This window comes from Dryobates pubescens, chromosome 1, assembly GCF_014839835.1.
Source record: "Dryobates pubescens isolate bDryPub1 chromosome 1, bDryPub1.pri, whole genome shotgun sequence".
Taxonomy (NCBI): Eukaryota; Metazoa; Chordata; class Aves; order Piciformes; family Picidae; genus Dryobates; species Dryobates pubescens.
In genome coordinates this window covers 41,618,508-41,644,603 of record NC_071612.1, presented here as the reverse complement: position 1 = coordinate 41,644,603, position 26,096 = coordinate 41,618,508, and the positions used below count along the sequence as shown (strand labels likewise).

Sequence of the window (26,096 nt, the reverse complement as noted above, 5' to 3'; positions counted from 1 at the left end):
TGCAAGTGCAAACTGCTCAACAGAAAGTTGTTACAGATTCATGTTCTGTTGCTGCTTCACACAAGACTCTTGCTGCCAGTGGGTTTAGGGGCAGCTGAGAGATCGGGATGTGCAGCTTGCAAAAAATCTGAAAAACTCTGCTTAATAGGAGTCTAAACATTTCACAGAGGAAAGTGCTAAACTGTAACAGTATCATGTTCTAATTAAAGGTTTCTCAAACACTGGAACAAGCTGCCCAGGGAAGCAGTTGGGTCTCCATCTCTGGAGCAGTTTAAAAGAGACAGAGATGTGCTGAGGGATGTGGTTTAGCACCAGACCAGGTAGATTTAGAGAACGGTTTGACTTCATGAGCCTAAAGGTCGTGATTCTATCTACATCCAAATTTCCTAAAGATTTATCTGTAGGTGTCCAAATGAAAATGCATTTTGAGTAACAGCAGTCTTACAGCAAAGGAAGCTGTGTGTGCCTTTAATCAGACTTCAAGGACAGGTTTGAGAAACCTCACTTCAGCAAACAGCTTCTCACCCAATTTCACAACGATACCTTTGTCTATGGCAGCGCGGTTAATGAAACGCGGTCACTAAATTACACATCCCAGGAATACAGACGATGACAGTAAGACAACGACAAACTTAAAAGTTAATGGAAGAAACTTTAAGACGCCACCATCCGGCTGAATTTCAGCCTAGGGCAGCCGGCCCCGCAGGCAGCCACGAGCACTATGGGTTTACCTTACCTTGCTTTCAGGCTGCAGCCCCGGGAGGCCTGGGGCCCCTGCAGCCAGGGGTGGTGCCGCATCCTGCTGCTGCCACCGCTGCCTCTAGGACGCCCGCGGCCCCTCAGCGCTTTCTTCCATCTCCCGCCCCGTTCCTCACAGAGGCAGCTGTCACCGCCGGAGGGTGTGCTTGGGGCAGGCCGGGCCGAGGAGGCGGGCCGGGCCGGCGAAGCGAGGCAAGGCGAGGCAAGGCAAGGCAAGACACGTCCGGCGCGGAGCGGGAGCGCCTGTGTACGCGAGCATGTCGGGCTCGGAGCGGCGGAGTCCGGCAGGTAGGTGGGCGACAAGGGCAACCGAGCGGGGCCTGCGGCGGCCTGCACGGTTCGGAGCTTGCCGAAGCCTCTGCTAACATGGGGCCCTCTCACGGTCTGGGCTGCCCACCATGCCCTTGGCGACAGTTTGGACTCGGCTTGTGGCACCCGGAGCTGACACGGAGTCCATCGTCCCCCGGAGAAGAAGAAGAGGGGGAAGGGGATAGCTACAAGGAGCTGTGGGGAGAGGGCCCTTCGGTTCCTCGGAAAGAAAGAAGGGAAACAGCGCGGGCGCAGCCATGGCGGAAGTAGGTGTTGTTTAAATGCCTCGCAGCCCGCCGAGGGGAAAGCCCTGCGCCGCGTTCTGCCACAGCTGAGGAAATGAAGAAGGGTCGAGGGTTAACGACAGAGAGCCCGAGCCCAGCTGCGCCGGGACATAGGACACGGGGCGTGGGGAGGGGCGAGAGCGGGGGAAGGGGGTTGTTTGTCAACACAGAAGAAAGACAGCATCGTAAAGGGAAGGGAAAACAAGATACAATCTACGTAGTCCCATTGACAGCAATCGAGGTTTTAGAACAAGCATTTTGTAATATTAATTGAAGTAGTGTTTACTTGAATGAAGCTGCAGTATGATACCGACAGTGAAAAGGTAAAGTCCAGGTACTGACTAAACAGGATTAAAAGAACAGGAAAACCATCTTTCCCCGTTTCCTTTGGCCCAGAAGTCTGGTCTTCCTGTGTCTATGTGGCAAGGCTTAGATCTCTGGAGGTCCCTTCCAACACCCAGCATTCTATGAATCTATAATTCTTTGTAGAAATTTGATTATTAGAACATTATAGTCTATTGGTTTCTGGGGGAGTATTGGTTTCTGGGGGAGTAGATTACCACCATCCCTGCTTTAAATTGAGGCATAAGCCAGGTCTCAGGTGCACAAATAGAAATAAGATACAGTGTAAATTGAAGTCTACAGATGCATTCTGAAAGATCTCTGGTTTCTATTATCAGCAGGCACAGGTGGTGTTGCTACATTCTATCTACAGGAATTTTTCAACACTTCAGAATCATCCTGACCTATGTGTTAAGTTTTAAGCGAACTGAAACAGATTTTTGTGCTTCTTTGGTGCATTCACTAGTGATAAAACTGAAGTGATGAATGTTTGGTGATGGGAAGTTTGCATGTGAATAAGAACGCTTAGAAGCTTGTGACTTCCTTTGAGCCTCCCTTCCCCCTGCGCTGTGGTGTTCAACTTCACAGCTCCTTAAGTCTAGAGTTCTACAAGCTTATTCTAATGTCTTTAGGAACTTTTCTCCTCTATCAATACATAGCTTTGTTAGTTTATTTTGCAAAAGGCTTTAATCCAATGTGAAAAACGGATGTGAAAGGGTAGTATGGTATATACAAAGCAGTTTGCAAAATAAGTGTACATGACTTATTTTCTCTTATAATTGCAGGCCATATTCAGCTGGACGGCAGACCACCATTAACCACCACAGGTACAGTATAGTGTATTGTCTTTGTAGTGTGGTAGTTAGTATCACAGTATCGCCAAGGTTGGAAGAGACCTCGAGGACCATCGAGTCCAACCTGTCACCACAAACCTCATGACTAGACCATGGCACCAAGTGCCACATCCAATCTCCTCTTGAAGACCTTGAGGGATGGTGACTCCACCACCTCCCCGGGCAGCCCATTCCAATGACTAATGACTCTCTCGGTGAAGAACTTTCTCCTCACCTCAAGCCTAAACTTGCCCTGGCGCAGCTTGAGACTGTGTCCCCTTGTTCTGGTGCTGGTTGCCTGGGAGAAGAGACCAACCCCTGCCTGGCTACAACCACCTTTCAGGTAGTTGTAGAGGGCAATGAGGTCACCCCTGAGCCTCCTCTTCTCCAGGCTAAACAATCCCAGCTCCCTCAGCCTCTCCTCACAGGGCTGTGCTCAAGGCCTCTCACCAGCCTTGTTGCCCTTCTCTGGACACGTTTAAGTGTCTTGATGTCCTTCTTAAACTGAGGGGCCCAGAACTGGACACAGTACTCAAGGTGTGGCCTAACCAATGCAGAGTACAGGGGCACAATGACCTCCCTGCTCCTGCTGGCCACACTATTCCTAATGCAGGCCAGGATGCCCTTGGCCTTCTTGGCCACCTGGGCACACTGCTGGCTCATGTTTAGGTGGCTGTCGATCAGCACCCCCAGGTCCCGCTCTGTTTGGGAGCTCTCCAGCCACTCTGACCCCAGCCTGTAGCTCTGCATGGCGTTGCCGTGGTCGAAGTGCAGCACCCGGCACTTGGACTTGTTAAATGCCATCCCATTGGACTCCGCTCATCTGCCCAGTCGGTCGAGGTCCCTCTGCAGAGCCTTTCTACCTCTAACTGACCAACATCTGCTCCTAGCTTGGTGTCATCTGCAAATTTGCTGATGACTGACTCAATCCCCTCATCCAAATCATCAATGAAGATGTTAAAGAGGATGGGGCCCAGTAGTGATCCCTGGGGGATGCCACTGGTGACCGGCTGCCAGCTGGATGTGGCACCATTCACCACCACTCTCTGGGCTCAGCCCTCCAGCCAGTTCCTAACCCAGCACAGAGTGTTGCAGTCCAAGCCACGAGCTGACAGCTTAGCCAGCAGTTTGCTGTGGGGGACGGTATCAAAGGCCTTGCTGAAGTCCAAGTAGACCACATCCACAGGCCTCCCCACGTCCACCAGTATTCACCAGTAACAGCAAAAGCTTTGATTTTATAGCCCAGTGAGATGTTTAATCAAAAGAAGTAATTATTTTGACCTAACCATTTGCAGGTCTTTAGTTCTGTACACTCCCAAGACATGCATGTTTCTTGTTCCCACAGTGCTACCTGTATATGCATTCATTCACTGGAGTAACTTAATGTCTATATGATTTTGTAGAAGAAAAGGTCTAAATCTTGCATCTTCTCAATTGTCATTATCTATGCATACTGTTAAAATACCTTCTATGATTCATATTCTGTATCCAGCCTCAAAAAGAATGCTCAGTTTTACATTAGCAGCATTAGTGAAATAAACAACAGTGTGGGTTTTTATTGTCTATCATAACTATTATCTATCATAACTATCGAATTAAAGACTTTGTTTAAATAAATACAGCCAGCTAGCTAGTTATAGATATATTCAGAGATTGTGATTTTATGTATAGATACACAGATATAAAATACACATCTCAAGCACCTAAAATTCAGAAAGTTGGAGTCAAAACTTTAAGAACAGGCTCTGAAAGCTGTGGGATCACACAAATGCTAATGAAGCTGTTGAACTGCATGCCTGCTTACCTGCTGTGTGAATGAACTTTTGGTTAATATTAACAGCTGAACTTCAAGGCTGGATGCACAAGTTCAAATTGTTTCTTTTCGATGAATGACTTAGTGGCTAAATTACTTTTTTGATCTCCCTTACAGATGGAAATGAAAACATCACAGAAGTAGATGCACTTGATATAAGGTAAAGTTCTGATGGCAGTGACAGAGATGGCCCACAGCATTGAGGCCAATGCAGGCTTTTCTGATTTTTGTTAAGAATGTGACTGGATTATTCAACTCCACCCACTTACAGAACACATTTCTAGTTTTAGCTACACCAGAGGTAGAATCACCCTTCTTATCATGCAGGCATGCAGAAGAGTTAGGCAATGTGCAGAGACTGTAGCAAAACCACTATCAGTCAAAGGTACAGCTGGGCATACTTAGTGACAGAGTGTAGCACAGGAATATATTCCTCTGGAAGGAGGGTGAATAGGACCATGGGGCAGTGAATTTTTCCTACTTTGCCTTAATCATATAGCCCTGGAAAATGTAAACTACCTGCCTGATAACCTCCTTTGCCTCACCCACTCAATGAATACAACTGAGCAAAGGGAGAACCTTTAGTGAACCAATCTTTAGTGGTCATTCATAGGATCTAGAGACCTAACTGTCCAAAATCCTTATTGGCCATATGTCTAACTAAATCCTAAGGAAGATATATTGCCAAGATCCAAATAAAGGCTGGTGCAGGTGAAACACCGTTCAGCATTACAGGGCTAACGGTTATGATCTTTGCATTTTACCATGTCAAGTACTTCAGCTGAGAAGATTGTGATAAAACATTCTACTTAACTGTTTTGGTTGGTTATCCAGCTAACCTTGTAGAAATCAGAATCCAGAATTCCTGTTCCTTGTTTGAATTCTTAAGCAGATGTTGCTGCAGAAGGCTGTTTTACTAGGGGCTGCTCATAACAGTGGAGAAGCACAAATAGTTTATGGATAACTCTGTCTGTTTTGTAGTGAAACAAATGCATTTTGCTGATGAAGCTGAGAAGTTTTAAGTAATGTCTGTGTGCAAATATTCTAAGCAAGTTGTCCCACCAACTGTACCAAAATTCAACATTCCATAGCAGGAACAAGAACAGTGACCTGGCAAAAATGACAGCTCTGACTAGAACTAGTCCTAAGCCAGCGTAACCTGCACTGCCCTGTGCACCTTCAGCACTGGCCTTGTCTACTGCCAGAAATATTTTTTTTCTTGTTTTCTGCCTAGAATTGCAACAAGATTGCCACTGTCTCTTGAAATAGAGCCATTCCAATACTTGGAAACAACCTTTTCACCAAGTGTACACAGTCTGTTGTAAACTATCACAGACTTGTATGTTGTGTTTTGCTCATAAAACAACAAAATTGCTGAAAGCTACTTCAAACACACAGGTGCTCCATACATTTGCTGTCATGATAGTCTGAAGTCCTCTGCTTGAAGCTGAGTAGGTCATTTGTTGTTTCCTTCAACACTGTCCTTCAGTGTTAGGGTAAGCAGGAGGTCCTGCACCAAGGCTGGGGCTAGGGGATGATGTGATTGAGGACAGTCCTGTGAAGAATGACTTGAGGGTTCTGGTGGGCGAAAAGCTGGACACAAGCTGGCAATGTTTGCTTGTAGCCCATAAGGTCAAGCGCATCCTGGGCGGCATCAAAAAGAGCTCAACCAGCAGGTTGAGAGAGATGATTCTGCCCCTCTGCTCTCATGAGATCTGACTTGGAAAAAAGTGTCCAGCTCTGAAATCCTCAGCACAAGAAAGATAAGGGCTTGTTGGACTGGGTTGAGAGGAGGGTCATAGATGGGAACTGAGGGCTGGAGCACCTTTCTTATGAGAACTGGCTGAGAGAACTGGGGTTGTTCAGCCTGGAGAAGAAAAGGCTCCATGGAGATCTTCCTGCAGCCTTCCAGTACTTAAGGGTGGTGGTGGTGGGGGCAATCATTTTAGCAGGGCCTGTTGTAATAGGACAAGGGGTGATGGTTTTAAACTAATAGAGGGAGATCAAAACTAGATCTAATGAAGAAATGTTTTACTCTAAGGGTAATGAAACATTGGCTGAAGTAAAACATGAAGAATTAAAGCCCAGACTGAAGCACACTGTTACTGTTACTAATGAGAAAATACAAACACTGTTCCCTTTACCCTGACAAGGCCTAGTACACACCCAGCATTTGTTTTTACTAACTTAACATGCCCAAGCTTTTCAAAAAGATCTAATGATAAAGGCTTTTCCTAAAATACTGCATATTATGATGTCTTCTGTAATTTGATCCTTCAGGTCTCTAGTCATTTTAAAAAAATCTCAGCTTCTAGGAATATTGGAAGGCAGCTCAATAAATTACGAACTTATTAACCAAGAATATTCTGCATCTCTGGCAACAGGCAAACACTGGATCCTGCAGTGCAATACAAAATGAACCACCAAAGAAGGGGAATTGCCTTAATCTTCAATCATGAACACTTTTTTTGGCATCTAAGGCTGCCAGACAGACGTGGGACTCTTGCAGACAGAAACAATCTGAAACGCAGGTAAGAAACTTGGTTTCTCTACTAAAGCTTTAAAAGTTAAACTTAAGAAATCATGGTCAAATGAGCAGTTTCCTAAATCTTATGTTTAAGCATAGAACAAAAGATTTTGAAGGCATAAGAACCTATGGAACCTTGGGAAAGAAAGCCATGTGTGGTGGTGAGAGAAAGTTCAGTTCTCTCCCACACACAAAGAAAACACAGCTAACTCAGTCAGAGAAGCGAAAATGGGTAAGAGCTATATTTACAAGCAGGATGAAATGCAGATGGATATATACACAATATACAGTATTTACAATATATACAGAGATATACAGCAAAGAATGTAATACAGAACAAAACTCCCTCCTCCAGCCAGGAGGGTCCCCTTCCCTCCCTCTCTCTCCCCCTACCTCCCTTTTTTCCCAAAAAGGATTAGAGAGAGAGAAAAGGTAATTATTAAGGAGGAAATTCTGTTAGCTCAAAGCACATGCAAGAATTAGTCTCTTATCTGTTAGTTCAAGGTTAACTCCCTCCCGCACAGCTGTTGCTCAGAGAGAGACTGAAACAGACAGGCTGAAAAAGACAGAACTGAGACTGAGATTCAAACTGAACTAAAACTTAAAGTTGCATTTTACCTATCTACCAATGAAATTCGTTTAGAATATCTTTGTTTTCAAAACATCCAGCCAGAGTGTTCCAGCAACTGTCCCTTTCTTAAAGGCACAGCCTAAAACGGTCACACCATGGTAATATAGCTTCAAGGCACATTTCTTCAAGTCACAGAAACTGCTGGGACAGAGTCCTGTGATTTCAGTGAGTCCAGAGCTCTCTTAGAACAAACTCTTAGAAGTAACTTTAGCTATTACACCTGCACCTGATACTGGTTTGAGTTCAGAATCAACCTGGGGAGGGGGGAGGGGCTGTAACTAATGCATAAATATGCATATTCATTCTCTCAGAAACTGAGACACAATTTGAGCAAAGTTTTTAACTAATACTGATGTATTTTAACTCTAGTTTGACAGACCTTGGATTTGAAGTCAGACTTTTTGATGATCTAAAAGCAGAAGATGTACTGCAGGAAATTTATAAAGGTAGGAGACTGTGTTTTGGTTATGTCTAACTATTTGAAGCAGAATTGCCAGGTATCTTTTCTTCCATTCTCTCTGTTCATCTAAATGTAAAATAGTTTTTGTGCAGAAGGAAGTTGTTTAGCATTTGAAGGACTTAGACTTCAAATTACTGTGTTGTAATGTAAATGAAGCTTCTGTGAAGAGAGCTAATGAAGGCACTAAGAGCTGAGAGAAAGTACCTGCAGCTGGGAGAAGTTATAGCAATCTTCATTTTAGACTCATAGAATTGCTTCATTTTGAAAAGACCTTCAAGTTCATCAAGTCCAACTAACAAGTTCATCTAATTCTACCTTGTCCCTCAGCACCACATCTTTGTGCCTTTAAATATCTCCAGGGATGGGGATTCAACTACCTCCCTACTCCAGTGTTTGAGAACCCTTTCAGTCAAATTTCTTCTAATATCCAACCTAAACCTGCCCTGGTGCAGCTTGAGGCCATTTCTTGTCCTCCTATCACTTCTTACCAGAGAAAATAGACCAGCCACCACCTCACTACAACTTACTTTCAGGGAGTTGTAGAGTGCATTGAGGTCTCTGCTCAGCCTCCTATTCTCCAGACTAAACAGTTCCATCAGCTTCTCCTCACAAGACCTGTTTTCCAGACCCTTCACCAGCTTCATTGCCCTTCTCTAAATCTGCTGCAGTACCTCAATGCCTTTCTTACAGTGAGGGGCCTAAAACAACACAGTATTCAAGGTGTGGCCTCAGCAGTGCTGAGTACAGGGGCCAATCACTTTTCTGGTCCTGCTGGTCACACTATCGTTGATTGAGGCCAGGTTGCAGGTGGCTTTCTTGGCCACCTGGGCACACTGCTGGCTCATCTTCAGCCAGCTGTTGACCAGCACCCCCAGGTCCTCTTCTGCTTTGCAGCTTTCCAGCCACTCTGCCCCAAGCCTGAAGTATTCATGGGGTTGTTGTGACCCAAGGGCAAGGCCCAGCACTTGGCCCTGTTGAACCTCATACAACTGGCCTCAGCCCATCGATCCAGCCTGTTGAGATCCCTCTTTAGAGCCTCCCTACATTCAAGCAGATCAACATTCCCACCCAGCTTGGTATAATCTGCAAACTTACTGAGGGTGCCCTCAATCCCCTCATCCAGATCATTGACAAAGACATTAAAGAGAACTGGCACCAGTACTGAGCCCTGGGGAACACCACTTGTAACCAGCTGTCAACTGGAGTTAACTCTATTCACCACCACTCTCTGGGACCAGCTATCCAGACAGTTCTCAATACAGCAAAGTGTCCACCCATCCAAGCCACCTGTAGCCAATTCATTTTACTTTTAGAGGCCTTTACTTTTGGCCATGTTGAATCATTGCACCTGCAAACCTCTGCAGTGTTTCATTACTTGAAAATAAGGTTTATTTGGAAAAGGACTGATTGGAGGTTAACTGATACAATGCAAATTTAAAATGTTTTGCAAACCTGAAGATCACTCTTTAAGTCATCTAAACACCACTTGACTATTTCAGCCTCTAAGGATGACCACAGGAATGCTGACTGCTTTGTTTGTGTGTTCCTGAGTCATGGTGAGAATGATTATGTTTATGCATATGATGCCCAAATCAAAATTGAGACAATCACAGACATGTTCAGAGGAGACAAGTGCCAGAGTCTGGTAGGAAAACCGAAGATATTTATCATCCAGGTAAGATGTTTGTTTCTGAATCCAGTGGAGTTAATACTGACCTATGGTGTCTTGTAGTTGAGAAGGCAGTTTTCCTGATACAGTCCCTAAGGGAAGGTTTTTGCATCTTTCAGAAAGAAGGTGTGGAAAACTGTTCCCTAAAGGCATTTAAGACAAGGATTCTTACATGTTTTGTTTCTTTATTTTTTGGGGGGTGGGAGGGTTGTATATTTGTTTGGGGTTTTGTTTGTTTGGGGATTTTGTTTTTTAATATGCACACAGGTATTAATATGTAATTCTAGCTGCATCTCATAAGCAGCAATTCTATGAAGAGCAACCCAAGTGAAGCCCATGTTAGGCTGACTGTCAGTGTCTAACAGCAGAAAAGACTATGACTTGTTGTGTACAGCCTCAGCTTACTTCCTACTGCTCACACCTCACAGCCTTAGGCTAGGCCATAGGAGGGTAACAAACCTCCTTTCTTCACTTCTTTTTTGCAGGTCCCTTTAGTTGATCCTTACAGAAATTGGGTTTATTTGTGGGATTTTATATTTTTGTGGTGGCGGTGATGTTTTTGGTCTGTTTATTCATTTTGCTTCTTTTGTGTCCATGACCAACAGTTGGCATCTCTGCAGAGTTTAAAGAATCAATGTAAGGCTTTGTGGTCTCAGAAATACTGTTTGTGCTAAGCAGTCAAATAAAGCCCACCTGTAGCTTCCTGGTTTACTCCTTGGTTCACAGGATAATGAAATCTGGGAGGGACCTCAGGAGATCTCTGGTAGCCTCCTGTTCAAAGCAGTCAGTTACAGGGTCAAACCAGGTTACACAGGGCTTTATCCCATCTTTATCCAGATTACAATTAGCAAAGCTAGATGAGAACCTGGCGTTCAGCAGACTATAACTGTAGTAGTTTGCAGAGCAATTCTAAGATTCACAAGGCCACTTCAAGAATCAGCACATTGTGCATTCAACTTCCATTAGGACTCATTCAGCTTTCATTTTTAATACTTTTTTTTAAACCAGGTCCCAAGGATAGAAAAGTATTTGCATATTTTAAGTACCTGGGAATATTTTAAATATCTACTCATCAAAAAGTAAATTAACTTAGTTCAGTTCATCTGAGTTCTTTTACAGCACAATTGTCTTAATCTTTGGAAATCAGAGGAAACAGCAAGGATGGAACTTCATTACTGTAAAGGAAAAATGATTTTCATGTTTCTCTCCTTAGTGATCACTCTGAAGTAATGCTCCTTACCTACTCTGTGTGTTCTTACCCTTTTATCATCCATGTAGAGCCTTTCTGCAACACTGACAATACTGGGCTCACTCACTGGCTTCTCACCACAAAACTCTCCTTCAACTAACATTTGAGACTGAACTAAGAGCAGAAGTGTCACAGCATGTAATGATGGCTGTGCTTCAATGCTGCCTTGCCAACAGGTCCAGGGGAGGTGATTCGTCCTCTACTCGGAAGTGGTGAGGCTGCATCTGAACTTCTGTGATCAGTTCTGGGTTCCCCAGTACAACAAAACTATGAACTTGCTGGAGTGAGTGTCCTGAAAAGGGCCACAGAGATAATTAAGGGATTGGAGCATCTCTCATGTAAGGAGTGGCTGAGAGAGATGGGACTCTTAAGCTTGGAGGAAATGGCTCAGGGGAATCTTACCAATGTCATAAACACCTGGTGGGAGGGAATAAAGAAGAGGGAGGCAGGCTCTTTTCACTGGTGCTTAGTGACAGGATGTCAGCTGGCACTAATTAAAACACAAAATTCCATCTCAACACAGAAAAACACTTTTTTTACTGTGAGAGTGGTCAAACACTGGAAGAGGTCACTCAGGGAGATTATGGAGTCTCTGTCTGTGAACATCTCTAAAGCTGACTGACTGGGCATAGTCCTGGACAGCCTGCTCTAGGCAAGGGGGTTGGACTAGGTGATCTCAAGAGGTCCTTTCCAATCTTAGTGATTCTGTGATCATCTCAGAGCTTTCATCACCAGTATTTTAACTGACAGAGAAGTAAGTAAATGGACCTTTATGAATCCAAACTCATGGTAACATGGAACACCTGACTGAACTGAAGGGCCCTCTGGTTAGTGTCAGAAGTATCACACTAAGGCAGAGGTGAAAGCACACCAAAACTTCTCACCCACAGGCTTGCCGAGGTGACAAACATGATGACCCAGTTATTGCTCATGATTCAACAGACAGCACCGACTCCATTGTCAATGAGACTGAAGTGGATGCAGCTGGTGTCTATACCCTGCCTGCTGGTGCAGATTTTATCATGTGCTACTCTGTGGCACAAGGTAAGTTCTAATATTCATCTGGAACTTCACTGTAATCATCTTGAACGTTCTTCATTTTGCAGTTAAAATAACAATAACAGTTCCAGGGCATCCATTTGACATGCCTGAAAAGTGACATCTCTGAGAAAGAGCCTGACACATTAAGGACAATGTGAAAATAAACCATCAAGGTTGTAGTTAAACTTGTCAAGCAGAAGCATTCTCACCAATCTTGCTGCTGACCTGTCTGCTGACAGCAAGCATTCTGTTCCCATCTTTTTCAGAGGATTCTGGTTTGCTTACAAATTTCCCTGTGCTCCATGGTTTTCTTTCCTAGTCCTTCACATGTCTCGTCTTCAATCTCATCTGCACAGATAAAATCCTGTAAGCTACCAGTCCCTGAGCTGTGCTTCTCTTGGCTGAGCACTATCAAAGCCATTTCCCATCTACAACTTCCAGTGGAATGACATAATTGGCAAAGAAAGACTTACACCCACTAGTAAAAGCCCTTACAGATGCAGGTTGTGAGCAGGAACTGAGAAACACTTTCCCAGTGGCATCACTACTTACATTTGGATACACCTTTCTGTTCCTGTTGTGCAATAGGTTACTACTCTCATCGTGAAACTGTCAATGGCTCCTGGTACATTCAAGATCTGTGTGAGGCGCTTAGGAAGCACGGCTCATCCCTGGAGTTCACAGAGCTGCTCACTGTTGTGAACAGGAAAGTATCTCATCGCAGAGTGGATGTGTGCAGGGACATCAGTGCTGTAGGAAAAAAGCAGATTCCTTGTTTTGCCTCAATGTTAACTAAAAAATTGTATTTTCATCCAAAATCTAAGTAGACTGTTATTAACCAATGACAGCCATTAACTAGTGCTGGCTGCAGGAGAGGAAAAAACCCACACCATCTTAGTTCCTGAGACTAAGACTCCACAAGATTGATTGATTGTAAAAACAGTGGGATCAGGTGTTAAAGAGTTTGTGTACATCAGTAGTTTCTCAAATCTTGAAGCAATTTTAAGGCTAATATTGCCACTCTGTCCATCTCAGGGAATTTGGGAGAAGTTGGTGCAAAAACATAAAAGGTGCTCAGATGTTACTGAAATTGGTAATCTTGATTTTTTCCCCCCTTTTCTGCTTGATTGCCATCTAACCATAGCACATTTTAGCATTTCCAAAACATTTCAAATGGTTGCATTAGATCAGCCTGTCTTGCTCCAAGAGCACAGTTTACAGGGCATCTTTTAAAAGCTGTGGACAGCAAGATCCACTCTCCAATTTTTTGTGGATTTATTGAGCTTTTTAGATTTATTTTTTTATTTTCAATCAACACTAAAAAGGAGCCTAATTTCTTGTGCACACTTGTAGCACTGATATGGAAAAAGGGCTTGTTTTTGCTTGCACATCATTTACGTTTGGGGCACAATTAGAGCTTGCTGGTGCTTTTGGGGGAAAAGCAAGCAGTAGTGAAATAAGACTAGGTACAGCTTGCTTAGCATCACGTTAGGTAAGCTCACCAAAGCTAAAGCAAAATCATTCCAAGCTTCCAGGCTCACTGATGACTGCTGGGACACCTTTAGGCAGTTCTGCAAAGTACAACATATCCAAACTGTTGGAGTGAGTCCAGAGCAGTGCCACAAAGATGATCCACAGGCTGGAGCACCCCTGCTCTGAGGACAGGCTGAGGGAGCTGGGGTTGTTCAGCCTGGAGAAGACTCCATGGGGACCTTAGAGCTGCCTTCCAACATCTGAAGGGATCCTACAGGAAGGCTGGAGAGGGACTTTTCATAAAGGTGTCTAGAGACAGGACAAAGGGAAATAGATTGAAGCTGAGTGAGAGTAGAGTTATACAGGGTTGTAGGAAGAATGGGGAAATGGATCTCTGAGGTCCCTTCCAACCTAAGCCATTCTAGGAATCCTCATATTTCAGGGTTTGGTGGGGGGTCAGCCTCTTTCTCCTAGCCACAGAGATATATGTGCATAAAAGAGAGTTGTCACCATAGGACCATTCCTACTGCAGCATCAGTGATTTCCATTTTCCAGGATTTCATTTATTACTGTTTACATTTTTTGGTATATATGCTTAACTCTGGGGAACAATGGAGAACTCAAGCTGAGAAAAGTGTCTTAAGCTGCTTTCCTGGGTATAAAATCAATTTACTGGCTTTGCTTTAGTTAAATCTTTGCATATACCATGTTCTGAGGTGTAGATGCTAAGTCTTGGCTACTACTTAAATCTATGGCTCCTTTTAAGCTTTTTTAGTCATGTATGTTTGAATGTTTTGATAAAGTCTTTCAATAAAATGCAGCAGTGAAATGGAATTGATTTTATAGCAAATGAATTTGATACGTCTGATTTTTGCAGCAATATTTACTACAAAAAGCTTACTTGTGATGCAAGTCTAACCTCCATCAGTGGTGTTGCACCTAGAGAGTCAATGCAGAGAGTCAGGGAAAAGGAAAGAGTCATTTAAGGGGAAAAAAGTCTTTAATACTCAACGCAGAGTATTATTCTATGAGCTACTGCTGTGCTACAGTAAATCATAGAACTGTTTTGGTTGGAAAAGAACTTTCAGATCAAGTCTGACCATTATGTCTCCCTCTATCATGGCTGGTGCTAAACCACATCCCTCAGCACCACATCTACACATCTTTTAAACACCTTCACCCACCTCCCTGGGGACCCTGTTCTAGCCTTTGAGAACCCTTTCAGTGAAGAAGTTTCTTCTAATATCCAAAACTAAACCTCCTGGGGTGCAACCTGAGACCAAATGGCACTAAAGAGACAGTCCTTGTTCTAGAAACATCCCCATCATTTTACTAGGCAGAATGCCTCCACTGAACAGGCTGCCCAGAGAGGTTGTGAAGTCTCTTTCTCTGGAGATACTCAAAACCTGCCTGGATGTGTTCCTATGTGACCTGCCCTACCTGATCCTGCTCTGGCAGTGAGATTGGACTGGATGACCTCTTGATGGCCCTTCCAGTCCCTAACATTTTGTGATTTATTTTACTGAGATTTAACAAATACCTTGACAAGCTTTGCTTCAGCAGCTTCTTCATAAGGCTTTAAAAGAAACAACCACCAAACCCACACCACTGAGTGACCAAATCATTTTCACAGATATTTATTGCAGCTGGCAAAATTATAGTGGTCAAAAATATCCAGTTTCTGTAGAGTAACTAAAGGTTTGTATCAGCTTTCAAAGGGCAGTTGTAATATGTACAAAACCAAAGTCAGTCCTTGTCATTGAGCTCCTGGATTGGAAGCCTCAGGTGCAGAGGTTGGCGTAGACGCCTCAGGGATTCTTCTGCCTGCCAGTGCAAGAGAAAGTGAGAGTTCATCCACCTGCAGCCCTCTGTTTTATCCTCCTTTTCACAAATCAGCATCTTTCCTTTCTTAGAATGCCCCAACCTTATGCAAGAAGCCAAACTAATCAAATGGAGGATGCTAAACACCTGCAGACCTGCTCAGGTCATTCAGCTGGTCTCCAGAGAGAAGCAAGTATCCTGCCACTTCACCCACTTGTCCACACCCCAAAGTTTCATTTTCCTGAAATTCCAATTACAGAATTTGCAGGCTACTGAAAAAAACATCCTTATGTTAAATGTGGCTCAGAAAATGATACCCTGAACCAAAGCTCTTGAGCTGTAATTAGGGGTAGTTCAAATTTTCTTTTACAGGACATGCAACACAGGGTTGGTGGAGTAAGAACTAAGCAATTAGAGATTTCCTAAAGACCACAAGGTTCCTCCTAGGTGCACACCCCACCTTTTCCAGGCAGTTGCCCATATTCTGTAAATCTAAGCCTTTTACCTAAGGAATAGGATTAAGATGTCAAATGCTGAACTCTGGAAGACAGTTTCCTTTCACGGAAGGGAGGAGACTGTTACTATCACAGCAGTGCAGCAAACTGTCTCCAGAAGCAATGCAGCTATTCTATTAAAATGGCCAAAATTACCATTAGAGTATACAAAAAGAGAGGAATTAAGAGTGATAAATTGACTTGGGTTTAAAGTGTATTTGTGAAGGTCTCTCTGCTGACTCACTGCAGGAGTTTCTATGTCAGTGGCAAACACCATTTGGTTATTTGAACAGCTGGAAGTGGGCTGATAAGCAATGCCCTGTTTTGAATGCAGGTAGCAAACCTTGAGGTCAATTTTCTGTTAGCTTAAGAGTTTACTAGGAAAAAAAAAGTCTTAAACCAGAGGCTACCTCATTATTTAAGGGCTGTATTTAAATACCTCTGCTAGGTCTTCTTTGAGCTTGTTGTATCGTTCCACGTTAAAATGCTGGGTTTTGGATTTCCTGTAGAAGTAGTGGAGGAACTGCCTGTCTTTGGCATCAGTGTAAATGTAGTCCTGGTGAAGAAAGCAGGGCATATATCTGAGGTTAGTCAGAAAAATGAGTAGAGGTCAGAAGATGATCTGCAGAATTGAGTTTTCAATAGAAATTCAGCCTGTTTCAGGAAGATTTATCTAGTGCAACACATACACACACACACGTTCTGTTAGGAGGCTACCCTAACAGGTCTTAAGCATCTTTCAGATATACACAGGGAATAATTTTTATGGAGTTTAAAGGATTTTTTTCAAGTATAATACAGATTTTCATGACTGGAGCCACCTGAGTCAATGGACACTACTTCCAAGGAGTCTGAGACAGTTCAGCTACTATTTCTCAAAGACTTACTACCATGAAGGAAATGGAACACTGGAACAGGTTGCCCAAGGAGGTGGTTGAGGCCCCATCCCTGGAGATACTCAAGGTGAGGCTCAACAGAGTTCTGGGCAACCTGATTTAGTTGAGGATGCCCCTGCTGACTGCAGAGGGGGTTGGACTAGATGAGTTTTAGAGGTCCCTGCTAATCCAAAGCTTTCTATGAAAGTCCCAAACAATGACATCAGCAGCTGTTAAAAAATGCCAAGTAGCAATGTCTTTATCTACTCAGAGAAAGTAGGAAAGCCTTAGTTCTTAAAAATCGGTAAGGAGGAGTAAAATTCGCATTCAGAGCCAGCTGTTCACAAAAACAGACATCTCCCCTTTTCACTAACATCTCAACACGGTCTGTAGACCCAGTGGTAACGTGGAAGCAAGTGCTGGTTACTCTTCCACATATCTCTGTAACAAACAGTTTGGTGTCACAGGAAGTTCAACACCATCAAGATGTCCACTTTGGGAGTAAAGCACAGAGCTAAACCAGGAAAAAGCAGCATTTCTCCAAACCTTACAGGATTTCAGGACAAGTCTGTATTGTGCAGCTCAGTTAAGACCTGTGGATTTTGTTGCTCAACAAACTCTTTTTCTTCTAAACAATGCCTGTTGTCTGCTCCACTTTAGCTGTCCTAGATTTAATTCCATTTGTTCAATGTCACAGAAAAGCAGTCATATTACAAAGAGCAAAGCAGTATTTTTTTTTCAGGCACTAAATTAGGTATATTTCAGTAATGCAACTGCCAGGGTTCCAAAATGTTTGGTATCCTGCACCCATTACAGATAAACTCCAGCAGATAAAAGCTGCTGGTCAGTGATTTGCTTTTATAAGGCAACGTTCACGAAGTGGCACAGCACCACTAGCTGCTCTCCCTGTGCCAATTACTATTCAAAGGGATCTACAAAAATGTAAAAGGAGAGAGTTCTTTCATCACTAGGTTAGAAAATCTTACAGATCGTAGTCATGCTCAGCAGCTGGTCTGCAGCTCATGTGTAACAGGACCTGGCTCTGTCTTCCATAACAAACATTCATATCCAGCTGCACTGGAGATCCAGCTGCACTGGACTGATGTCCAGACTACTCACTGAAGTGTGTTTCCATCAGACCCCAAACACTGTGATTTTTAGAGTTGTATTTCCTCCTTTTCAACACTCCAGGCATTTACAAACTGAGGACTTACCTGTTTAGTAAGCACAAAGTAGGCATAGAAAGCCATGGCACTCCCATAAGTGATGAAGTAGGTGACTGGCTCCATGATGTCCCAGGAGTAGACCCACCAGGTGAGCCACGCCAATGCTCCCCCTTGTGTTGACATCAGAGCTAAGCCAATCCAGAGAAGCCTGGAGGTCTTGGCATCTGCACTGTCCATGATTCTGGCTTTCATCTAAGGAAAAGAAATAGAGAAACCTGTTGAGTGCTCCTCTGATGAGAGGCTGCTCATCTATGTTTTCTCCTGCTGGGCTAGATCTGTTTTCAGCATCTTTTGTGACTCCTCTTACCAACTTAGCCTGCTAAGAAAAGAACAGGACTGAATTCCAAGGACAACCATAACTCCTGGCTGTTGTGCATCAAGAAATCCTTCTTTTAATCTCCCCTTCCCACTATGAGGGATGTTTTTCCACTGAACTTCCATTTAACATTAAAGGCTGCTCTGGTTAACTCTTAGCCTGGTCCTCACAAAGAAGGTCTGAAGCCAAAGAAAAGCCTTTATCAGGCTGCTTCTGGCTTCCTCCTTTCATACTGGGTTAGCTTAGCCTGCCCTAGATCAACATGAATACCTTCCCTTCTTGGATACTGGCAACCATTACCTGCATGACTGCTGATACAGAAGACCTTAGCCTAAGCCACAGATAATTTCCACTCCACTTTTATTTTTCAGAACTCAGAGCAACACATTTTCAAACCCAATACTAGCCATGCTGAGACTTGTTCATGACAGCTTTCATCAGATGGTGTGGTTTCTACCCAAAGAATCAACACAGCAGGAGGGAAAAGAACTGACCTGAAAATTGTTTGAATGACATTTGAAGTGATGTTTGTCTACAAAACAAACAAACCAGACACACCCCAGCTGTTCACACTTGTTTTCTTCTATCACAGGACTTGCTCCTAAAGGAAATGCTCCTGAGTTATAAAAAACCCACAACCCTGCTTTCCAACCTGTTCAAGAGGCAGCAGCTCTTCTTTCAGATGGTCCAGTTTCTGCAGCAATTCTCTCTCTTTCCTGATCTGGTGATCTTCTAAATGCAGAGCCACAAATAGCCTGTGCACCAAGGATTTGATATCTTCCATTTCAGTAGCATGCTCACTACTCAGCTTTTCTGGAAGGAAAATGTTGGTCATATAAAACATTTCAAGAACCTGCTCTCCTTCATTTTTTCCCCACCTCTGATTCCCAAGAGCAGTCCAGTGGCAAAACCAGTAAAGAAATCACATTTTTCCCGCCAGACAGGTTCCAATTTCCTGAGACCTCCCTTGTGTTCCCCTAGGTGAAATAAGATAGAATTCCTAAGCATTGCTCTTACCTTTTACAGGAGGTGACACACTGTATGCTGTGTTGTTGATAACAAGTTTAAAGTCATTCAACAATAAGACCTCCATCAAGGTTGCATCAGAGACCTTGTTACCATCTGCAGAAGAGAGATTTAAGTTCTAAATAATTTATCATAAACAATTTTAAGTATTAGATTGATATCCCTTTGGAAAAGTGCTAGGATTTTTGAGAGCACCCTTCCAAACATCATTAATGCTCTTAGTAAACCTGGGAATTGATAGTAAACAACAAGGAGGAAGACATCAACACTGAGTGTGGGAGGTTCTTCTCCCCCTCTAGCCTGCCCTGATCAGACCATACCTGGAGTACCGAGTCCAATTTTGGGCTCCCCAGCTCAAGAGAGACAGAGACCTGCTGGACAGTCCAACAGAGAGCCATGAGGGTGATTAGGGGACTCAAGCATCCCCTCTGTGAAGGGAGATTGAGAGCCCTGGGGCTGTTCAGTCTGGAGAAGACTAAGAGGGGATCTGATCAATGTCTTTCAATGTCTGAGGGGTGGGGGGCAAGCAGAGGGTGCCAAGCTCTTTTTGGTGGTGCACAGTAATAAGACAAGAAACAATGGATACAAACTTGAACAGAGAAGATTTCACCTCAACATGAAGAGAAACTTCTTTACAGTGAGGGTCACAGAGCACTGGAACAGGCTACCCAGAGAGGTTATGGAGTCTCCTTCTCTGGAGACTTCCCAAACCCACCTGAATGCATTCCTGTGTGGCTTGTCCTAGGTGATCCTGCTTTGGCAGCAGGGTTGGACTTGATGATCTCTGGAGGTCCCTTCCAACCTCTAATGTTCTACGATTTGACCTGGTGTTTATTCCCTATACATACAAAGGGCACCTTCTCCTGCCAAGGGGTGGGCAATGGTGGGAAGCAGCAGCTCTGCTCTACTCCCAGAATTAATAATGAACAGGCTACAAAACAGTAAGATTTTAATGTAAATACGTCTCACAGTGCTGCTGCCCCAGCTCCTCCACCTAGCCTTATGTGCCCATGACAGAAAGGCATCAGAGACAGCTCCACACCTGCAATTATTTATTCACTGGAACTCTGTCCTTAGACCCCACCTGCTGAGGCTGACGCTACAGAGCTCTGTGAGCTAATGCACCAGCTGGCTCCCTGATCTGTTCTGTGTGGGCAGCAAAGCAAACCTGAACAGCTACCACTTGCAATCCAAAATCTGAAATTTTAATGTGCCCATCCATTCATTCTCCCCCTCCCCCCCAGTGTAATAGAACATCAAATCTCATTTGAATATGAATTATTGAAGTGACATTTATAAAGTGACATTTAAGCAAAAAATGTATTTCAGCAGGAGTGCCAGTCAGGCTTCTTGATCTGGATGTGATACCACACAGATTTATTAACCTGTCCAACCTCTCATTAACTGAAAAGCAGAAAGGTTTAGGGGCAAGAGAGTTGTTTTAGAAAACACTCCACAGACTTTCAATAAGCTGCTACCTTCCTGCCTATACCCAAACACAAGTGTTCAAATGTGGACAAAGGGGTGGGTTTTGCTTACATAATTTTTGCAGGACGAAATCAAATGAACAGCAAAGGAAAGTGAGTCATCATACACAGCACTCAATACTTTCAGCTAAGCTTGGGTTTCATTTAATAGCTCCAAGACACAGAGGAAGAATTTGAACTAAATGAAGGCTTTGTGATACTTTTTTTCTTTAACAATAAAAATTTAATTCAGCTCTCAGTATTTTGCCACTGGTTTCTCTTTACAGTATCAATTTCCTAATAAACATCTAAGCTGTTCTCTGACACTAAACTGCCCAACACTTGAAGCCTACAGACCAGAGAGCTGTTTAACAGTCATTGCTTTAATCAAAGCAGACAATGTTTCTCGTCCAAAGTCAGGATGGGGAAAGAAGGGAGGGGGTGTGTTCAAACAGATGAAACCAGGTGAAAATCACCCAAATTCCTTTCCACTTTTGAACCTGCTGCCTGTCCATGCCAAAAACATCAGACTTGCAGGCTCCTTACAGAAACTATCTTTTGTTTCACAAGTGACCCAATGTTTGCACTGAAGCAGAGTGAGCAGTTAGCTCTTGCCGACCTAGCACAGAGGAATGTGACTCAGTAGTGAGTCACAAACACTTCTGGTCATGAATGGCTCTGCAGGATAGCAGTACTCTGAGGTTAACTGTTTGCCAGCACATGTTCTTGACTGGCCCTGCCTCATCCCACTAAGAATCCTTCTTGGCAAAAACTTCCCTGTCAAGGGGAAGGCCATCTGCTGACTGACCATTGCTTATCTTCTGAACATACAAGAGTCTTTTACAAAATTAACTTTTCAAGAGAATTTTCTACCTTTGCTGCCTAGCAGACATAGCATTCAGAAATCCAAAATGACATGAAAGATCCTGTGGACACAAAGCCCACGCACACGCTCTGATCCACAGAGACCACATGTCCACTGCTCTGGAGGACAGAAGTATACTGCTCTATGGAGTGTTTTCTTGATGTGCTAAATGTGGTCTCAAAGGCAACTAAAGCAGCTTCCTGTAGATCTGTGGCTTCCTGATCTTCTAGGAGTATCAATCTATTTTCAGTTCCTTTAAAAGTCCCTGCAACACTCTGCAGTATCAACCAGGAAGAAAGAGAACATTACAAATGTACTCACTAGGAAACTTTGGACTAATTTTCTTGGGTTGGGGCTATTCAGTCTGGAAATGAGCAGACTCTGAGGAGACCTTATTGTGGCCTTCCAGGATCTTAAGGGGGTCTACAAGAAAGCTGATGAGGGACTTTTTAGAATGTTGGGTAGTGACAGAACTAGGGGGAATAGAGCAAATCTATAAGTGGGTAGATTCAGATCGGATGTTAGGAAGAAGTTCTTCACCATGAGAGTGGTGAGACACTGGAAGAGGTTGCCCTGGGAGGTGGGGGGGGGGGATGGAACTAGATGATCTCCGAAGTTCCTGACAATTCTATGATTCTTTGACTCCACCCTTTCTTCTCTTTATCTGTTACCTGATGGAAAATAAGTCTTTGAGTGAATGTAGCTATCCTTTTGGGGTTTGTGCCCTCTTTTCCTTTTCAGGAAGGTGAGAGGGGAAGGGAAGAAACAGTTGCTTTTAGTTAGCCAAATTCAAGTACCTCCTCTACATTCAGACAAGAAAGCTTCATCTCAGTTCTGCTTTTGAGATGGAGTTCTTCTCTAGGACCAGGACAGAGGTGGCAAGATTTTGGTGTGAAAACTAGAAAGCATTGCCAAAATACCAACCAAGGTGTCTTGGAAATAAAATAGAAAACTCATTTAACCAACTGGATTCAGGTTGGATACTAGCAAAAATTTCTTCACAGAAAGGCTTTTCAAGCATTGGAACAAGTTTACCAGGGAGATAGTAAAGTCACCATCCCTGGACATGGATGTGGTGCTTAGGGATGTGGTTTAGTGGTAATGGCTTAGCACTAGTGGTGGGATTGTGAGCTCAAAGTCTCAAAAAGTTGCCCTTTATCATTGCACAAATTACCTGGCTGCTTAGCTCCTAGTAAATTTTCCATGTAAGTTTGTAGTAGATTCTTGCAGCTCTAGGTAACACAGAGCAACTGGCAGACATCACATTCAAGAGCCTGACTGGTTGTCTTTAAGAATCATAGAATCAATAAGGTTGGAAAAGACCTCAGAGATCATCAAGTCCAACCTACCACCCAACACCTCATGACTCACTGAACCATGGCTTCAAGTGTCACATCCAATCCCTTTTTGAACACCTCCAGGGACGGTGACTCCACCACCTCCCTGGGCAGCACATTCCAATGACCAACAACTTTCTGTGAAAAACTTTCTCCTCACCTCTAGCCTATACTTCCCCTGGTGCACCTTGAGGCTGTGTCCTCTTGATCATACATGGCAAGGATAGAAAAAGATATCAAGGAAACCAGAGGAGAGACATTTATTTAAAGATAGCATTACAAAGAGAAACTACCTGAAGAAAATAATAGAAGACATTACTGGGATATAAGTAAGGTAACAGTAACATATCCAGTTCTGCATTTTTCATCAACCTTTCCAAGAAGGCTCAGATCTACATCTGAAACACCACTTAAACCCCAGAAACATTCAATAATGACCCCAACAGCAACAATGCTAAACCTAACGGAGGACTGAATTTGTGCTTCAGGAGAGCCCCTCTGAAAAGGGAGGTATAAATTCTGTCAGGTACCTGTTGTAAAGACCTCTGCCTTCTCAATTCCTTTATCTTCTCTCTGCACATCCTGCAGGAATGCTCCCACGGTGGTCAGTGCTGGCTTAACAGTGAACTGACAGCGTTCACTTCTTGTGGGCAGCGTTACAGTTATCACAGGAAGACCATGTCTGTAATTAATGGTTACTGGTTTGGGGAGGTGGGGGGGAAGGGAGGAAAGAGAAGAAAAATAAGTGTCATATCTTAAGTTGCCATTTAATTTAAAAGCTGTTTTAAAAACAGGGGATGCATATGGAAAACCACACAAAACATTCTACGTTTCTGTGATGAATACAGTGAATGTGGACAATGGCACTTTGGGACGTGGTTTAAAGGCCATGGTGGTGTTAGGTCACTGACTGGACTCAATGATCTTAGAGGTCTCTTCCAACCAAAACAAGTCTCTGTTTCTATTTCTGGGAGCTATGTAGATAGAGTAATATCACTTTGCCCCACTCCCACAGAACAAATAAAAGCTTGTTGGCATTGATGGGAATGGGGAAAACCTGCTGGGAAAGCTTACCATCAGATGGCACCAGCGTGCTGTAAGGTGTTCCTTCCCAGCCTCTCCGAGCTCCACCATACCTCCACAGCAGCACCTGCAGCACAAACACAGGAAAGGTTAGGATGCAGGAATGATCTGTTCAAAGGCAGCATCCAGCCTGCTGAAGTGATCTGCTTCTGTATGGTCTCACAGCAGAGTTGTTCATCTAAAGAAAACCCCTTGCTTCACAATTTCTAGGTAAAGCACAGAACCATCCTTAGAAAAAGCACAAACATTTCCAAAGGTATATTAAGGTCTTGGCCATAGTTAAACATTTTGTCTAGTATGATTTAAATAACTCAGGGAAAAAAGGGAAAGAGAGGAAAAGAAAAGGGGAAAAAAAGCACTTCTGTAGTGTTTTACACAACTCTTACAAAAAGCCCTCTCCGCTCCTCCAAAAATCAGCTGCTCGCAAAACCGTGGTGCCTGAAGGCAGAAGTGTTCTGTAGCAGTTCAGAATCCACAGGCAGCAGGCATGGTTTCAGTGAAGTCTTTTACTACTGAATCATGAACAGAATGGCACTCTTCATGACCTCCAAGGAAACACAAGTGACTGAGGTCACTCCCTTTGGCTTTCTATTTATATACCATGTGTCAAAAGGTAACTGCTTAACACATGGTGTTAAAAGGCAACAGCAACAATGTAGCTTGCCAAAACCTGGCTGTTTGATAGAATGGTTTGGATTAGAAGAGACCTTAATGTTTCAAAACCCCTGACATGCGTAAGAACACCTTCCACCAGATTACACTGCTCAAGGCCTCACCCAAACTGGCCTTGAGCTCTTCCAGGGGGCATTCACCACTTCCCTGGGCATGCTGCTCCAGTGTCTTCACCACTCTCACTGGAAACAATTGCTTCCTAATCTCCAGTCCAAATCCATCCTCCTCTCCAACTGAGATGCTGCAACTAACAGCACCACAAGCCTCTGGTAGCACGCTGAAGGAGGCACACGCAGATGCAGTAAGTATCCCCTATGCTCTGCGAAAGGGATGGCAGCAGATTTTTGAACCTGAGTGGTTGAGCTCCCAAGCTCATGCCTTTGAGACTCCTTGCTGAGAACCCTGAAGACACTTCAGCACAGCCATGTCAAAACAGAGAAGACAAACTGCTCTGATTAGAGCCATGTTTTAGATCTTTATCAGTGATCTGGATGAGGGGACTGGGTACACCCCCAGTAAGTTTGCAGACAACATCAAACTGGGTGTGAGTGTTGATCTGCCCAGAGGTAGGAAGGCTCTGCAGATGGACTTGGACAGGCTGGATCAACAGGCTGAGGTCAGCTCTGTGAGATTCAATTACACCAAGTGCTGGGTCCTGCACTTGGGTCTCAAGAACCTCATGAACCCTACAGGTTTGGGGCAGAGTGGCTGCAAAGCTGCCCAGTAAAGAAAGACCTGGGGATGCTGACTGACAGCCAGCCAAAGATGAGCCAGCAGTGTGCTCAGGTGGCCAAGAAGGCCACCAGCATCCTGGTTTGGACCAGCAATAGTGTGACCAGCAGGATCAGAAAAGTGATTGTCCTTCTGTATTCAGCACTGGTGAGGCTACACCTCAAATACTGTGGGTTTGGGGGCCCTCACTACAAGAAAGACATTGAAGCGCTACAGCAGGCCCAGAGAAGGGCAAGGAAGCTGGTGAAGGTCCCAGAGAACAGGTCATATTAGAAGAGACTGAGGGACCTGGTGTTGTTTATTCTGACTAAAAGGAGGCTGAGGGGGATCTTCCGGCTCTCTACAACTCTCATTACCTCCTGAAAAGAGGCAATGAGGTGGGGGTCAGTCTCTTTTCCCTAGTATCAAGTGATAAGACAAGAGAAAATGTCCTAAATTTGCACCAGGGGAGGTTTAGATTGGATTCTAGGAAAAACTCTCCCAAACAAGTGGTCAGGCATTGGGATACACTGCCTGAAGAGGTGTTGGAGTCACAAATCCTGGAGGTGTTCAAAGAACATGTAGACATGGCACTTTGGCACATGGTTTAAGGGCCATGGTAGTGTTAGGTCTACGGTTGGACTCAGTGATGGCAGAGGTCTTTTCCAACTGAAACAATTCTATGATTCTCTGCAGTTAAAGCATTCCAGGCGCACTGTGGAAGATGCAACAACTGCCATACGAAAGTCTCTGCTTCTATAACTAGTCCCTGTGCACAAGCAGAGGAACATTTTTATTTTTTTTTTTGCAGTGA

General features: G+C 43.9%; 2 protein-coding genes across 2 annotated transcripts in view; one reads left to right on the top strand and one right to left on the bottom strand.

Annotated features, from left to right (window-relative positions):
* Positions 1-642: 642 nt before the first annotated feature.
* Positions 643-13,932, top strand: CASP6 (caspase 6). Its single transcript, XM_054174523.1, has 8 exons — positions 643-1,047; positions 2,416-2,521; positions 4,458-4,500; positions 6,725-6,871; positions 7,868-7,944; positions 9,458-9,633; positions 11,767-11,920; positions 12,506-13,932. Exons 1-8 carry the CDS (start codon positions 643-645, stop codon positions 12,742-12,744), a joined length of 1,347 nt encoding a protein of 448 aa, XP_054030498.1. The 3' UTR covers positions 12,745-13,932.
* A 1,110-nt stretch (positions 13,933-15,042) lies between these two features.
* The window catches only part of MCUB (mitochondrial calcium uniporter dominant negative subunit beta), a 46,071-nt gene continuing 35,017 nt past the window's right edge, over positions 15,043-26,096 (bottom strand). Inside the window, exons 2-8 of the mRNA XM_054166275.1 lie at positions 23,891-23,966; positions 23,347-23,514; positions 19,140-19,244; positions 18,775-18,935; positions 17,795-17,998; positions 16,145-16,261; positions 15,043-15,214 (exon numbers count right to left, since the gene is read on the bottom strand). Coding sequence (XP_054022250.1) covers positions 15,137-15,214; positions 16,145-16,261; positions 17,795-17,998; positions 18,775-18,935; positions 19,140-19,244; positions 23,347-23,514; positions 23,891-23,966 — 909 coding nt within the window. The 3' untranslated portion in view covers positions 15,043-15,136. The remainder of the gene's footprint in view (positions 15,215-16,144; positions 16,262-17,794; positions 17,999-18,774; positions 18,936-19,139; positions 19,245-23,346; positions 23,515-23,890; positions 23,967-26,096) is intronic.

Excerpts from the sequence above, each read along its gene's own strand:
- CASP6 (XM_054174523.1), top strand. The coding sequence starts at position 643 with ATGGAAGAAACTTTAAGACGCCACCATCCGGCTGAATTTCAGCCTAGG. Across the intron at positions 7,945-9,457 it reads ACTGCAGGAAATTTATAAAG|CCTCTAAGGATGACCACAGG; the intron begins GTAGGAGACTGT and ends TGACTATTTCAG. Across the intron at positions 9,634-11,766 it reads CGAAGATATTTATCATCCAG|GCTTGCCGAGGTGACAAACA; the intron begins GTAAGATGTTTG and ends TCTCACCCACAG.